We start from the raw sequence: 16,845 nt of genomic DNA, 5'->3' as shown, positions 1-16,845 counted from the left end.
ACTCCTCTCTTTCTCTCGCTCTTCTTCCCCCTTCCCTTCCCTCTTCCTCAATCCCTCTCTCTTCCCTCCCTCCCTCCCTCCCTAATTTCTCATCTCATTTTGTAGTACAGGCTAGCTTACAGTCACTCTGTGGCCCAGGCTGACCTCCGTCGCACGGTGATCTTCCTGCTCAGCCTCCCGAGTCCAGGCAAGCTGTGCGAGGTGTAGCTTTGTTGCCCGGGCTCTGCTTGAACTTCTGTGCTCAGGCAAGCCTCTGCCTGTTGAAGAGCTGGGACTGCCAGCATGTGGTACCGTTCCTGGCTTTCTGTGCTATTCCAGAACAGCTCACAGAATTCGGGACCACATGGGCTTCAGTCTATTGCGAGGGATGTTATAGAGGATACAGGTGAACATACAGGTGTACGCAGTTAAGTCCCAGGGCGTTCTGCGGGAGGGGGTTTCTATGCGGCTGGAGTACAGCACCCTCCCACCATGTGGAGGTGTTCACCAGCTAGGAAGCTTGTCAAGGCCCTTCACATAGAAGCTTCCACAGATGTTTCGTCATGCAGAAATGGTGAATCACTAATGCAGTCTCCAGCCCCCCTCATTTTCTCCAAGGGGGAGTAGGCTGCTAATTAAGGCCCGGCCTTTCTAGTTAGCAGCCCCCATCCTGAAGCTATCCAGGTGCTCAGCATGATACACCTCGTTAGAGTAAAAGGAACTCTTATCGCCCAGGAATTCTCCGGAATCTAGGGGCCTTGAGTCAGGAAGCAGGGTCAAAGGCAAAGAGCAGAAATGAAGGCTGCTATAGGGAAGCACAGCATTTCGGATCTCCGCCAGGAGAGGACAAGCACCCAGTAGGGATTTCTTCTTATGCTACATAGGCTCCCTGCGTCTCTCCTGTACTCCTTTGGTCTTTGATGATGTTGGCCTCATCCTCATGTCCCAGACAGCAGTGCTTCATTATGCCAGGCCTTCATAAGCCAAAGGGACTTTCTGGGTCTAGGTGATGAGGCACCCTCATGGTCTTCAGTCGGCCATGGCCACCACAGATCAGGGAGCACTGTTCAGTGGGGGATGGAGGACGGTGAATTCACTAAAGAAACTGTGTATTGTTGTCCAGAGGGTTGGGGGTAGGTGCCGTGGGCCAATGAGTTCGTGTCCTCTAACTTTCTCAACCGTGTGCTCAAAGACAGAACTGGAGATGTCGATCCCTCTTGTCTATGTTTTGATCATAGGTGGTGAGTGTTTTCTTATTTGGACTGAAACCAGACAGGGTCCTCTGATGTCAAATTTGTGAGCTGAGTAAACATTGCATTGTTATTCTTAGGGGAGGGGAAATCACTAAGAAATCAATGAAGAGTCAATTTGCTGGGACTTCTACATGCCAGAGTTCAGACTAAGCTGTGTAACTACCTTCTCATTCCAAACGGTGGGAAGTGAGGAGGGCATTTCTGGAAAGGCCATTAGAATCACAGCCTGCAGGCTCCTACTTCCCCAGATGAGTGACTCGGAGGTGAGTACCCTGGTGTTCTCTGATATATATGCCTTCAAGTGATACCCAGGGTCTGGGAGTCAGGGCAGAGGCAGGACAGACTTGGAAGGCAGCTTCACCTCAGTAGAGAGGAAATCACCTATAGGCCACTGTAACATAGTGTGTGCATCCACCGCTCTCTACCCCCCACACTTGGGGTCCAGGAGACAGAACTACACTTCAGAAGATGCGATTAAGTGTAACTTGTTTCCAGAAAAGGAAAAAAAAAAAAAAAAAAAAGGTTGTAAATTTCAAATTCAAGTCGCAAAGAGATGACGTTAATTTGGGCTAATCTTTTCATGCTATGTGCAGTGGTGGGTGACTATAACAGAGGTTAATAACCCTGACCACCATTAGCCTAATCCACTGTGATGCCGGATATAATTCTGCATCATTTTAATAATCTAATTTAGTGTCTCCTAACCAGTAGGGGTCCTTGTAGCCTTATGAGTATTAACTCTAAGCTCCTTTAACTCACGGCCCCAGATGATCAGCACCTCTGGAATATAAAATACATGGTGAATGAATGGGAGTAGTCACTATAGGCACACCTTAGCTCTCCGAGGGAGACGAGCGCTCGGGATCGGATGTGTGTGTTGGAAAGCAGGGCCTCTTCTTTTTAATAAACCCATAGTCAACTACCAAATGAGGGTGACGCTGAGGAAAATGTGGTGCGGCTCTAGGTGGGTCCTGGTTACTGTGCCAGCTCAGAAGGCATCCTCATAGCCAGGTGCGCTACCACACACCCCTGTGATCCAGAACTTGCAAGATAGAGGCAGGTGGACCATGAACTAAGGCCAATGTCTGCTGCGTGGTCAACCCTCCCTCCCTCCGAGTCTCAGGATGACGTCGTCACACAGCTTTGGTCTTGTTTCTATTATTTCCCAGTGATTTTAGGAAAGTTCTTCCTCTTGAACTTCCACTTCCTATATGAAAGGTGATGTGACGGTGAATTTTCATTGTCAGCTTGGTGGAATTTAGGATTACCTCGGTTACAAACTTATAGGATGTCTGTTGAGGGGGGTTCTAAAGAGGTTTTACTGGGGAGCGGAGGAGAGAGCCATCCCGAACGTCCACCATTCTGTGGGCTGGCCTTCTGGACTGAGTAGAAGGGGAAAGCGACCTGAGCACCAGCATACATCGCTCTCTGCTTCCTGACTGTGGGCACAAGGTGACAGTCACCTCAAGGTCCTGCCTTTCCCACCTGGATGGGCGGCGCTCTCAAACCATGAGCTCAAGCAAACCCTTCTTTCCCCAAGTCTGCTAAGTACGTTGTCATAGCAACGAGACAAGCAAGCAATACATGCAATGTAGTGAGGGCTGTGAACTAGATGGAGGGACACAGCCTGTTCTCATTAGCACCCGGATTTCAGGACCAGCGCCTTGCGACTTTTTTTGTATTTATGGGTATGAATGTTTTGCCTGTGTATGCATGTGCACCATGTGTGTGCCTGGTGCCCATAGACCAGAGGAGGGTGTCAGGTCCCCTGGGCCTGGAGTTACAGATGGTTGGTTGTGAGCCATCCTGTGGGTGCTGGGAACTGAAGTGGGGTCCTCGGCAAGAGCAGCCAGTGCTCTCCCCCTGCTGAGCCCCCTCTCCGGCCCCCTCTCCCCCTGTTGCTTTGGACAGACATATAAATGGGCCCTTTCCTAGATGCGGGGGCCATGTTTCTCCTCTCTGGACTAGTCCTGTTGGGCTGCAGGAGTCATTCTTACCCACGCCCCGGACTCTGCTGTTCACAGACTTGTCCCTTTTGAAGAACTGGGACCACCTTTGCATTCAAATGCCATTTTTCTGGCACTCCGTTATATGTGAGGTAATAACGGCTTGATTGGTTTTAAAGGTAAGACTGAATTTTACTTATGGTTGGATGTAGTTTAGAAAAGATAAATAAATGGGTTTAGCAGCAGCTACATTTTTTTTCTGATAAATTCATCGACATACCTGCTAGCAAGGACAGTGTGTTATTTTTAACTGTTTCCCCCCCTCTAATGAAAGATGCCAGCATGGTCCCCCGCCCCATCCTCACCCAGAGGTAAGGCCAAAGGAAGACATGATGTTCAGACTGGTGTGCCGACAGAAGCCGAGCAGCTAGACAGAGAGCCACTGAGCTGGAATAACCTCGTGGCATTGTTTGCCTATGCAAGCGGCCCTTGAATGCAAATTAGTGCAGGTTTCTGGGCTCAGGATTGAAAAGAAAGGGATTAAGCTGCGATCACCCCACCGTCTTTAGAGCGACCTTGACCCCCTCCATGGCTCTGTCCTCCCAGCCTCTCAACTGGATGAAAGAAAAGTTAGGGGACTTGGGGCCGGGCTGGCACAAGCAGGGACTTCGACAGCACTGTTCCCACACAGCCAGGCTCAAGCCAGCTGACCCTGAGAAGCCCCCGCGGGACCCAAGAGCCACCCTAGATGTTCTGTTGCATCTACAGGGTTGAGGGGCCCGGTGTGTCTTCCAAGGCTGTAGAGGGGGTTGTACTATGCAGCAAAGCCCACTGGGCTATGATCAGACCAATGGAGTCACTGCCCAGGGCTTTATCTGTACACAGATGTGGCTTCGCCTCTGGGGAGCAGCTGGCCTAGACTGAAGCCCTTTCCGGTGTCGTGTTGGAGGGGGTGATCTGGGTCAACATTGCCTTTAGTCAGGGCAGCCTTGGTCTGGCTGTAAAAAGTGTCCATTTCCAGGGGTCTCTCTTCTTTCCTTCCTTCCTTCTTTCCTTCCTTCCTTCCTTCCTTCCTTCCTTCCTTCCTTCCTTCCTTCCTTCCTTCCTTCCTTCCTTCCTTCTTTCCTTCCTTCCTCTGAACTAAATTGAAAATTCTTCCTTTGAAAATTCCCATTTAAGAGGCTGGGGAGATGTGGCCAGTGGTTCGAGTGCTTCCCAGACAAGCTGACTACCAGAGTCCAGATTCCCAGAACACACACAAATGCTGGGTGGGCTTGGCACCCACTTATAAACCCAGGGCTCTTGGAAGATGCAGACAGGGACCCTTGGAGAAAGCCAGCTAGCCAGACTAACTGGAATGTGTTGTTCTGGGTTCAGCTGAGAGACTCTGACTCAGTGAATAGACAGTGTGGAGAGAGACGAAGAAGTCTGTAGACATCAGCCTCAAACCTCCGCGTTAACACGCATACATGTGCACATGGATCACCCACACATGTGTGCCTACACACTTACGAACATGCTTGTGTACATGCACACACATCACACCCAAATGCAAATAATTTTAAAATACCCTCCTGTTCAATGCTGAACAGGATGGCTCACACCTGTAATTCTTGCGCTCTGGAGGCTGAGGATTGTTAAGTTTGAGTGATCTATCTTAAAGAAGGAGGGAAAAATATAGGGAAGGAAAGAGAAGAAAGGAAAACAACTGCTCATCTTTTAGGGGTTTGCGTGTGTTGCGTGTGTTGTTTCCCTCTTGTTTACTTAATGCTGACGTGTCATACGGGCGCGTGCCCTAGCACGTGTACACACACGCACGTTCTTCAGTTTCCATCCAGAAGTGAGGGAGGCCACAGACTGATCCCCTTCAATGTCACACTCCCGTCTCCTTTGCACAGAGAAGAAAATGGAGTCTCTCCCAGATCCTCCAACCAGGCCCTGCTCGCGGTCTGATGCCTAGGTTGGTTAACACAGGGCTCACCCATTACTAACCCGCAGAACCAGCTTCTCATTCCGTGCACCTTGCGGTGCCAAGGGTACCCAGTCCATTTAACGCCTCAGCGTGGTGAGTAACTTGCTGCCCAGTTTTCTGTGGCCCCGTTTTCCTGCCGGGATAATGGGTATACTATTTGACATCCTCTCTCCCGGGTGACAGCTTACTGACGCTTGAGGTCCTTAGATGGAAGTGCTGCTGACTGTAAGCATAAATGACGACCGTTGAGTCATCACAGAAAATACATTTGTTCATGTGGAGTTTTTAGACGAGACCTCTCGGGAATGAGCAGCCATGGAAACAGAGCTAGATGAGTTTTTGAAAACCTTTTTGGTCTCAACATCTAGAAAAAGTCCCAAATGTTAAGTCCTCTTTGAGAAAGTCACATGATGGGGCTGGAGAGATGGCTCAGAGGTTAAGAGCACTGACTGCTCTTCCAGAGGTCCTGAGTTCAATTCCCAGCAACCACATGGTGGCTCACAACCATGTGTAATGAGATCTGGTGCCCTCTTCTGGCCTGGAGGCATATATGCAGGCAGAACACTATAGACATAATAAATAAAATCTTAAAAAAAAAAAAAAAAAGAAAGAAAGTCACATGATGACACTAAGTTTCTACCTAGAGCTCTGAAAGATTCCTAGGAAGGAAAGTGAGAGTTTGAGGTATTCGCTCAGGGACTCGGTTTCCCGTGCATCTCAGGCTCTGGGACCCATCTAGCGGCAATCCTGTGTGTGCCTGCAGCCTGGAGCTGCTGGACATGGTTCTCTTTTTGGTTCCCAGACACACAGCAGGTTCTTCCTATTAGCGCCATGTGCATATGGCTGCCTATGACCACGGACGGAATTTTAAAGAGGCACTTTGCTCTTGTGACTGCAGGACCTGGACTCTGATGCGGTCCTGGCTGTTGGCGGGTTGTTACCACAGGCTTCGAGACAGGTTTAATTGGTTTGAAGGAGTGCATAATGCCTCCCTCAGCCTGTGAGCAGGGCCCTGGGAACCAGAAAATCCCTCTGGAGCTTTTGATCCCATCATTCCAAGAGGGGGCTGCGGCTCAGGCAGGGGGGCTGGGTGCATCTCTGTAGAGAGGAGGCCCAGGGAGCTCCTGAGGGCTTGTTAGGGCCTTCTGCCAGCTCCTCAAGACAGAGGTGTCCACCTGGGCTAGGAAGAGGGCCTCCCCACTAACCTCACCTAAGGTGTGGCTGCATCTGCTAGGGATCTGAGCCCCGCCCCCTCTAAGAGAGTCTGCCCTTCTCACAAGGGACACAAAGGACACCACCAGCCAAAAGCGTGCTGCCACATGAGGAGGTCCTTCTGACTCAGATGTGTGGAAAGATAGGTCCCCAACTGAGAGTTGCCTTGTGGAGACCGTGGACATTGATTCTAATGGACCTTATACAGTCACTCCGCCCTTTCTTATTTCCCTCAAGGCAAACAAAGTCACTGGAACAGAAAAATGTTTCTCAAATAGAAATTTGTTTCTTCTTTGGTGACTTGTGAAAATTTACCACAACTCCATTCAAAACTTTCAGGCACTTTGCTTTTTTTGTCTTTTAATATCCTTTACCTTTTTAATAAAAAGTAAAAAACAAACAAAAAATACATCCATGTCCTGAATAGAACCTTTCTATGTAAAGATCTCACTAAACAAATAAACATAGGACCAAACAAAATATGAAGCTGTGAATAGCAATATGATATATTATGAAGCATTTATATATGTATGTATATATTATATATGAATGTGCAGGTATATGTGTGTGCACCTATGTATGTATAAATATGTAAATATTTGCCTACATACACATCACACACACATACATATTTATACTGACCTCTTTTAGATTGAAGTCCAAGGCACTTTTTACAATGAACAGGTTAAAGCCATTAATTTAGAACGTAACTGTTTCTGGGTACACATCAATTTAGGGTGCCGATCTCAGAGCTCACGTCTTTCCTTGCCCACCTTGCTTGATGTGTTGAACCTCAGGAGATTAGGCATGTGTCTGAATGACTGAACTGAGTTCTCCTTGTAGTCCCCAAGAGGAGAGTGCTGGCTTCTATCCAGGGACTTGCCAGACCTTATACTCGGATGGGCCACTACCATAGGCTAAAAGGGGGCTTTGGGGCGGCTCAAAGTTGTGACTTGAGTGCTTTTCACATCAGACTAGAGAAAGACCACCCCTTGCTGACATTACAGTTCTTGTGTATCATTTATACTGTGCAGTATCAAATGGAATTTCCAGATGCACACATCTTCATCCTTACAGTCATATAAGACCTGTCCATCATCAAACAATTTGGTAACTGGGGCCTGAGAAAGAAACAGGTGAATTTTTGAATCATTGGTTACCATTGCAGTGTGGTGAGGTCAGCACCTCTCACTGTAGATTGCATATGGATCACCAGGAGCTCTGGTTAAAATGCCAATCGTGATTGAGTGGCCTTGGCATGGGGCCTGGAGAATCTGTTTCTAACTGTGGCTCTCACCTGGGGTAGCAAGGATTAGCACATGAATTATTGCCCAGAGCCTAACTCTAACTCTGGAATTTGCATTTCTTTCCTTGATTGTGGGTGAGTTCCAGCTTTGATGGGAAAGGTCAGAAGAATATATGTGTTCTCTATACATGTAAACATCATAGCCACTCTACAAAGTGCTAGACAGAAAAGTCAAAATAGACAGCTCCATTTTTGAGCAGGAGATGGATTAAAAAAACAAATCAATGTCTCTCAGTCAATTACCAAATTGGGAGTTAACTCATTTCCTTTACCCAGTGAGTAAGTAATGTGCTAAGACCAGGTGCCCTGGGGTTCTGATGGCTTTAATGCGGCTCAGCCTCGCATATAACTGAGCAGTAATGCAGATGCTGAGATAAACAGACGACTTGCACACACAGACAGCCCTGGCTATTCCAGCCGATTGAGGCTGGGCATTTAGATGCTGGACTGTCATCGGGCATGACTAACAGGCGCCACAGAGGCCCAAGCCTTACCTAGGCTGAAGAGACTTCTGGCCTCTTGTTCAGGACAGCACCTGCAGTTTTGCATGATCTGTGGATCTGTGTGCATTTCTGGAGTTTGTAAAGAGAAGAGGCAGGCAGGTAACTCTCCCCTGATGCTACTTGGTCTGCACCTGTCCAGTGTCATGTGGAAGTGATGCCAGGAAGCAAGGTCCTCACAGGGAGCTGTGTGGACCTACCGAAGACTTCCTTCATCCACTTGGATACAGAATAGGACCCTGGCAATTCGAAAGAAGAAACTCTGAAACTCTACAGGTGTCTCAGGTGCTATAGCGAGAAGGCGGGGTTTCCTGAGCCGCTTAATTCTTCTCTAAGGGGAAATGTGGTCAGAACCACCTCCTCCCAGCGGAGTGAAGAGCAGATGAGGAAGCAGGCTCTCTGTTGGGTCATCTGCTGGGTCTCGCTGTGCACATCTTATTTCCTTCTCGGGCACCAATAACAAAGTGCAGAAACCTTCATCCTCCAGAGAGATTGCCAACCCGGAGAGGTACATCTCCAGTTCTCACTGGGCCCTGCCTGCAGAGAATTCGAATCTCGAGTGTCCTCTTATACAGAGAAACCCAATGCTTAGAATTTTGAGTATTTTGAGGCAGAGTAAACAAGACTCTTTTTTTTAATGCCCAATTGATGTTGCCAGAGGAAAGCTGGTTGGCTGTGCCTGAGGCAATCGTTTCCAGAATGGGCCCTTTGCATTTAGATGGAAAGAGGCTACGCTTTCACTAAACTGGCCGACAGCTGCTGAAGAGTGATGGCTTTGAAAATCACTTCTGAAATGGCTTGATAGAATTTAGGGTAGAATTATTCTTCTAAGCTCACGTCAGGGCTATTTTTTGTCTCTACTACTCACTCAGTCTTGGAGAATGAGAACATGGCCGTCCAGCGCACTGTGGAACCAGGACCCCAGGCCTGGGTGTCAGGCAACCACTAACAGCGATGTGTACTCAGAAACAGTCATTAGGAAAGCAAGCTGACACTCAACCTGCTACAGACTAGCCTGATACAAAATGTTAATCGAAAGTTACAATATATTTTATAATATAGCAATATATTTCATATTTAAAATAAACTGTTATGCTTTCTCCTATCATTAAAAAATAGCAAGCAGTACAGAGGCAAGATGCAAATTCATACTGAAGCCCGTCCGGTTCGGAATATAAACACTTCCCATTTCTGAGTTTGCTGTGAAAATGGTTCCTCCATCAGCATCCTATTCCTCACATCTGTTGCTCTCGTGTGGCCAGCACAGAACGGAGAGTCTGGGACTAAATCCGCCGCATTGTTGGGCCATTTAACACCAGGTGTGATGAAGGCGGATCAGCTCTGGTCTGGATCCGAAAACTGACACGGTTCGAGAATGTCGTTTAGCCCCGTCCTCCCTCCGGGAAGCTGGATGTCGGTCGGCTGTTCTATCAGATTCCTTGTTTTGTTTCGTTTTGTTTTTATTTGCCACTGTTCCTATTTCTTTTTTATCTTATTATTTATTTATTTAATTTTTTTTTTTTTCAGAAATGTCAGCATCTCTTTGGGATCTTAACTAGAGGTTGGTATTGAACTTTGTGCTTTTCCTCCACCAGCTGGATTGGTCACCTTGTCCCTTGTCGGCCCAGGCCCAGGCCCGAGGTTACAGCTTCCAGAATACGTTTCTCGGTGTGTAAACAACAGTCACAGGGCACGTGGCACCTGGTTTGGAGGTGGTCTGTTGAGGATGTGACAATGTTGTTCAGAGGGAACTCCAGTTCACGTCGGAGCGTTTCCAGGAATGGCGTAAGACAGAAGGATCGCAGTTACCTCCCGCTCTGTGTTGTCTTATCGACCGCCGCACAGGGAGGGCACTTGTTCATAAGCTGTGGCCCGCGTCAATGAAAATCTACCTATCCCTCGTCCGGCAGGAGTCAGCTGTCAGTGACTATTCATGCAGCCTGGCGAAAGCTCCCCCTACCACAGGCGGACACTATTGCTGCCCCTCCGCTCTCCCCTTCTTAGGGCCAGCTGTAATCCCATGCCCCAGATGTTTGCTTTGGCAGTAGTGCAGAAGGAAGGGATACTGTCCAACTGTCTACAGGGTGCAGAAGGGACTCTTCATGCCTCCCAGGCAGCCTCCAGGTAGCTGTCTAAGGGGCAGAATCCAAAGACCATGAAGTCAACAGGGACAGCAACATGACCACCAGCGGATTTTTAATCTGCATCTAGAAGCTTTGGGGGAAGCAGAGAGGGTGTATGAAGTGGGGACCTATCTGAGCACTTAAAAGCAGTAGCTTAGGAAGCAGTAACGGGCTGGTTACGGTAGCACAGTGGCGTCACCGTGTCTCAGCTGGGCTCCTCTAGCAGGAGCCACACTGTCTGTTTTGAGATGAAACACTGACTCTCAGTTTGGGTCACTGTTTGTCACACTGGAGGAGGAGGGCTTCCAGAACTATACACAAACCCCATATTTCTCCTTGTTGGGTTTACTCTCTATCGGTTGGGTTTACAATCTAAACCCACTGATTCTTTTTTGGTAACCATCACTACATTCAAATGGAACAGCTAAGTGTGGGTTAGCCGGTCGAGGCTGCCATTGCTGACAATGGTGGTTTCATTTTGTCCTCTACTGAATACCTTGAACTTAATATTAGCTCATCTTCACCTTTAAATTCACACAAACACTGGCCAGATATGCGACTCCGGTCTCAGGTTTTTATCTACCCTGACTTGGTAGCACTAGTTTTTCTTCTTTCCATGACTTCTTTGCAAGGAAATGACCGCACAGTGAAGAGGGAACTCTCTAAATATATTAAAATCATTATTTCTCGGCCTTCAATAACTTGCTCAGCACTTGAGAACTAAGTTTCATGTACAATTTCTACATCTTGTAATTTACAAGTTTGTTTGTTGTTCATATAGCCCTGGACCCTGCTGGGGTCACAGCCACTGGTGACTCGTGGCTGTACCCCTCTCATTCTTTTGGATCATATCTAGAGACACGGTGTCATGGAGTTATACATTAGGAAGGTGATCAGAACGGCTCGCAGATACTTTGTGACAATTTATTGATGATGACCACATACGTGGCCTTTGAGCCAAAGGTGCAGATTTTTATTTGGACTTCAATCTGAGGAGGAAGAGGAATGGGCTTCTAGTCGGGTGTAAATTACCCACTGATGCTATGTCCTGAAATCCCACTGAGCTCAGTGGTCTTGGAGTATCACAGTACATCCCTGACTTCACAGTACATGAAGCTATAATATGGCTTAAGCAATGGGAGGGTGACTCTAGTTTTTAATTCAAGTGTCCAGATACTTGGGGGGAAATATTAGAGTGCTTCTGTCTGCGACTGCATTCCTGGAAAGATGGCAGGAGGGTGTCTGCCACTGGTCAGCCTTCTAGGAGTTGGTGGAGTTGGACCAGTTCAAGGCTAGAGTGACATTACAGTAATTCATGGGTTTAATACACAGCCCACTCTTGAGAATCAAACCTGTCCCACTACCACAACCACACAGCCATAGGGTGCGTTAGCCTCCTTCCCCCACCGTCTGAGATGCTCAGGTGATGTGGGATCGGCCAAAAGATGCAGGAATATATCGGTGTGAGCTATAACCAGGATCCCCAACACCTAGGTCACCAAGGATTGATTGTATTTGCAAGAGAAGTATTACTTCCCACATCAAGCTGAAATACTAGGACAGAGAAGCAGCAGTTTATTCGCCATCGCAGAACCAACCTTCAGATCCTGTCCCTTTTTACGAGGTATATTCTTTTGCTAGAGATAAAGCCACACACAGTTATTGCACTACCAATGGCCCAGGCCACCCTACAAATGTCCACACATCTCTCCAATGCTAGGGGTACCCTCCTGGGAACAACTCCAGCCATTCTCTTGCCGAGCATCGCTAGCTTAGTCTCCGGGGTTTACTTAGCAAGAACATCAACAAAAAGACAGATTTTTAGACTACTTCCAGACCAGGATGGAGACGAGGCAGGAGAGGCAGTGGGATCTTGCAGGGCATTTGTGTGAAATGGAGGCTAAATCCCAAGCTGTGCCATGCCTACCACCACACAGCACAGGATCACAGCAGGATGCAAGGAGGGAGCAGGAAGAAACAGTTGAGGTCTATAGGCCAAATGACCGGGAAGTGGGCCCACCCGGAGCCTTCAGTTTGTGAAATGCAACCAATGCTACAAAGAAGCCACATGGCTATTTCAACTGTTTGTATACATTTCCTGTAGGTTTGGTTAAGCTGAAAACAGGAATACCATTCTTGGGATAAAAATAATCTTTCAGATAATTAATAATTAAAAGAACAAGTAAAGAGAATTAAACGCTAACGACAAATGTGGCCTCTCTGGTGTGCTAATGAAAATGCTCAAGGGAGTGCCCCAGATAGACCATCAAGAAGACAGGCCATTAAGACAACAGCGCTCGTCTGGCACGCAAGAGGCCGCAGGGCTGGTCTCCAGCACTGCAGGATAAAACACAAGACAGCAGCAGCAAGACAGAAGGACAAACAAGAGACTCAGCACAAGACGGTGGTCTCCACGCCACGGTGGTCTGCCTCACCATCCAGCAACCCCCTGTCCTGAGAGGACCAGGTCCAGCAATGCACAAGAAAAACCCGAACAGCAAGGCAGCGCCTCCAGGGTGGCCGGGATAGCCGGTCACAGGGCTATTCTCAAGACAGCAACCAAACACAGGTAACACCCTTCCGTCCTCCCAAAGACAGATAAAATATTCCATACATAAGCTCTTACAAGCAGAACTCAGAGAACCTCTGAAGTGGGGAAAGTGATAAAAGAGATGACGGTTTTCACGTCACGGCTGCTGTGTATGGTCAGATCATGGAGCAATGAAAGAAAAAAAAAAAAAATCAAGTGCCTGTCCCTATCCTGGACCTAGATGTCTCCGGAGTCTCTTGGACTTTGAGATTCAGTGGAGTAGTTTTCGCCCCACGATGTACATGGTGCAATAGGAACAGGCTTCTAACAAATGTACTCTCTCGTTTTACACACGTTTCCTGGGGCCCCCTGTGTTCTCACAGTGTTTCATTTTGAGGTGACGTCAGGTAAGGTAGAAGGGACCACAGGGACCGCTCTCCATCCTTCCCCCAACTCAGCAGGGACGCACTGACCCTTTCACACGCCTACACCTAGGGCGGAACCTGCTGCTGGGTGAAGATGCCTCGGCAAAGGCCAGACAATAGCTCTTTCCACGACAGTGGCCTTGGGCACACTCATCTCTCACACACAGACACCTGAGAACGCAGGGCCCATCAGCGCGCAGCTTACTTGGCTGGAAGAAGACTCTTCAAAAGCTGTTATTTTTAGATGGCTGCCTATCCCTCCAGAATGCCGACAATTAGGGGTTGGCATACGCTTGGATCAGGCAGGGTGTGTGCCCAGGACATGGTGAAGGAGGGACCTGCATCTTCAGTGATGCAGAATGTGGCCAGTACCTGCTAACTTCCTCAGGAGAACACACCTCACACTTTGTCTCAGTACAGATTTGGAGCTCACTCACTGTGTGCACAGCAGGGCACCAGGTCCCTTTCATTTAGGCTCAACTCAAACAAAAAAGGACCTGGCTAGAACAGCTGGGTGTGTATGTGTTCGATATTGTTATTGGATGGAAAATCTGGCTTTTTATTTGTCTGTGTCACACACACACACCCAATCTAATTTGAGTATGTCCATTTTGGAAAGTTCTGGGCAGCTAGCTCTCTTCCTACTTTTACCACCCAGGGCCTTCCCTGGACAAAATAACGGGAGAGAGGTGTGCTGAGGTCCCGAGGCAGCCGGGAGTCCACTTCCCAAACCTGCGACCACCCTTGGCCAGTGCATCCCACTTTGGCTGGCTTCACCCTCAGCTGCTTCAGAGCGGCTGCCCCTCCCCACCTCCCTGTGAAAACCTGAGATTGAGCAAGGATTTCTGTTCTCCGCCAGCTCTGCCGCAGCCCCCCCCCCCCCCCCGACAGAGGCACCGCTTCCTGTCACCTCCTCTTCCAGCTCCCAAGTAGAGGCACCTAAACAGAGATTAGATTTCTGGTTTCAAGGCATATCGAGCAAAGCACGCTGAAAGAACATTGAGTTAGCTCATCAGCTCCATCTCTCTTCTTTCCGGTCCCTGGTCTGAAACTTCCTTGATAGCAAAGCGACCAGGAGAGAGTTGATTTGCATCTTAAGACCTATGGGTAATGCTTCTGGAGTGGGGAGTTTTATTCAGCAACTGCTTGAACTTGTGTATGGGGTTGGGAAGGAGGTGGAGCTGATCCCGATCGGGCTGTCAGAGGGAGGTGCGTGGCTAGTTCCCACTGCCACACTGATGCCACGGGCCTCCACGAAGGCAGTGAGCAGCTGCTGCTGCTGCTGGCGCAGGGTGTCTGCGATGAGCAGGGGCAGGGAATTGAAGCTGGCTGTGAGGTGCTCCAGCTTGGATTCCAGGCTGCCAATCTGCTTCTCTAGGTCTTCGCTCCGGTCATTGAGCTCTGTGATTAAGTCATACATGACGTTCTGCATCTGGGGGGTGACAGAGTGGAAGACAGGAAGGAGACCATCACCACAGGGGAATCTGCCATGGGGAGACGAGATGCCCTCCACCTTGCAGCAGGAGCCACCTCCGCCCAGCTGTATCCCATGTCACCAAAGGAGAACTCCAGGACCTTCCAGGTGATGGAAAGGCCAAGGTGGGCACTCTGTTTTTCTTATTCTGAAAGAAGTGGGTATCAATGATCAATTTTATAATTTGTTTTGTTTTGCTCTTTTGATGTAGGGTCTCACTATGCAACCCCGGATGGCCTGGAACTCACAGAGATCTGCCTTTTTCAGCTTCCTGAGTACTGGGAACAAAGGCAGAGGCCACCATGCCCAACTCAATTATCAATTTTAAATAATAAATATGCACCGAAGAAAAGAAACATTCCTTTTTTTTTTTTTTTTTTTTTTTTTTTTTTTTTTTTTTTCTTAAATGGACTAAAGCTCTAAATGGCTCTCAGGTTCATCCAGAGGACTGGCATCTCATCTACTGATTCAGGAGAGGGCACTGAGGTGGGGATGGTCAATGCCACAGCCTCACAATTAACAAGTCAAGGTTGAAGGCGCAAGCCTTCAGCTCACTGGCAGGTCCCTTAACCTCTCTTAGCCTGGCCTCCTTATAAAATTGAAGTTAATAACTACACAGTTACAAGACTGCATCCCCCGCTCCAACCCCAGCAGCCAGAATATAAAATGGGATTAATGCCTCAGGCATGATCCTGGACCAGAAGGGACTGCCCTGCTGAGGAGACACCCTTCTGCTCCTTGGCCTAAGAGGCGGTACAAAGACCTGGAACAGGGTGCTTCTTTTAAGGGTTGTCCCGCCTGGCTGAGGTTTTGGTTGATTAGATTACACTTGACTCCTTGGAACGGTCGTGCCTCCCACGCTTCCTGGCAAATGCTGCCTTGAGGGTACTCCTGATGGCATCCTGCCCCCAACCCTATCACACAGCGTTCTTGAGTCCCACCTGTTACCAGAACTCCCTGCGCAGACACCCTGTGGCCCCTGGGCCGCTTGCAGAATCCTAGACTCCCTTGGGAGTAAGATTAAGGAGTCTCTCACTCCCGGAGCCAGAAGAAGGGGTCCTGGTGGCAGCGGGGGAGGGGCGGGGCAGGGCTGCGGAACTGTGTCTCTGTGGGATCTGCCAGTGACACCCAAATCTCATTTCGCCTGTCATTTCTCTGGGACAGCGTTTCTCAACCTGTGGGTTGTGACCCCAGATATTTACATTATGATTCATAATGGTAGTAAAACTACCGTTATGAAGTATAAATGACATAATTTTACGTTGGGGGGGTCACCACAAGATGAAGAACTGTATTAAGGGGTTGCAACATTAGGAAGGCTGAGAAACCACTGCTTTAGGAGAATGTGGAAGCCATGGTGACCCCAGAGGCCAGAGGAGCAGGAAGCAGGAAGCAGGAAGCAGGGTGAGGGAGAAACAGGACAAAGGCAGAGCACACAGGCAGCAGCAGAACAGAAAAGACAATGGTGAACTGCAGGAGCGCCGCCACCTCTTGCAACAGGAATACGGAGGAGTCGATATGAAGACAGCTCCCCTCTAGTCCGCTCTGCCCTCCCAGAGTGGTCAAGTGCCTCCTCACCGGGCGTGGTCCCCTCAGAATGGACGGACCACGCATCCCAGGCTGGGCCACAGGGGCACCCTGATGGCCTGCGGTGTGTGCCTGGGTAATGGTCCTCTTGCTCCGTGGGTTTCCTTATCTGTGTTCATAATCAACACTGTCACTCTTGAGACCTCCACAGCGCACAAAGCAGCAGTTCCTAGCTTGTCTGTCCACCCAAGTCTTAGATGGCGGGAGTCCTTTTTATATCTCCGTGGAGAAACCGAAGGACTCTGGCAGGGGGTCCAAGCCCCCCCTCCCCCCGCCCCAGCTCTGACACCGGACGTGGGGCCTGTTTGATACAGAAAATGCCATTGGGAGGCCACGTTCTTAATGTAGGGAGGAGCACAGCACAGAGGTGGGGAGGTGGGGAGGAGGGAGGTGAGGCCCAAGGGGAAAAGGAGGGCGCGCGGCTTCAAGACGCTTTCCTTCCCTTGCCGGTGCTTGATGACAGGGTGCTGGGTGAGCAGAGACCGACATGAAACACACACAGTTGCTGCTAGAACCTAGGCTGGTCCCGTGGGAGGAA

The 16,845-nt window shown here is 49.0% G+C and overlaps 1 protein-coding gene and 1 long non-coding RNA gene across 6 annotated transcripts in view; one reads left to right on the top strand and one right to left on the bottom strand.

The window, feature by feature from the left end:
• The first annotated feature begins 519 nt into the window (after nt 1-519).
• Nucleotides 520-15,068, top strand: LOC143273896 (uncharacterized). 2 transcript variants are annotated; one of them, XR_013052176.1, is made up of 4 exons: nt 520-1,495; nt 9,696-9,729; nt 14,625-14,845; nt 14,932-15,068. It is a non-coding gene; the product is annotated as an uncharacterized LOC143273896 (long non-coding RNA). The 2 variants fall into 2 exon arrangements; XR_013052175.1 differs by lacking the exons at nt 14,625-14,845; nt 14,932-15,068 and having other exon boundaries at nt 9,696-10,843.
• The window catches only part of Kcnn3 (potassium calcium-activated channel subfamily N member 3), a 145,045-nt gene continuing 142,557 nt past the window's right edge, over nt 14,358-16,845 (bottom strand). For all 4 annotated transcript variants that reach the window (XM_006976310.4, XM_042279395.2, XM_076574470.1 and 1 more), the window contains one exon: nt 14,358-14,678. In XM_006976310.4, coding sequence (XP_006976372.1) covers nt 14,382-14,678 — 297 coding nt within the window. In that variant the 3' untranslated portion in view covers nt 14,358-14,381. The remainder of the gene's footprint in view (nt 14,679-16,845) is intronic.

This window comes from Peromyscus maniculatus, chromosome 6, assembly GCF_049852395.1.
Source record: "Peromyscus maniculatus bairdii isolate BWxNUB_F1_BW_parent chromosome 6, HU_Pman_BW_mat_3.1, whole genome shotgun sequence".
In the NCBI taxonomy this organism is placed as follows: Eukaryota; Metazoa; Chordata; class Mammalia; order Rodentia; family Cricetidae; genus Peromyscus; species Peromyscus maniculatus.
This window is presented reverse-complemented; position numbering and strand designations above follow the sequence as displayed.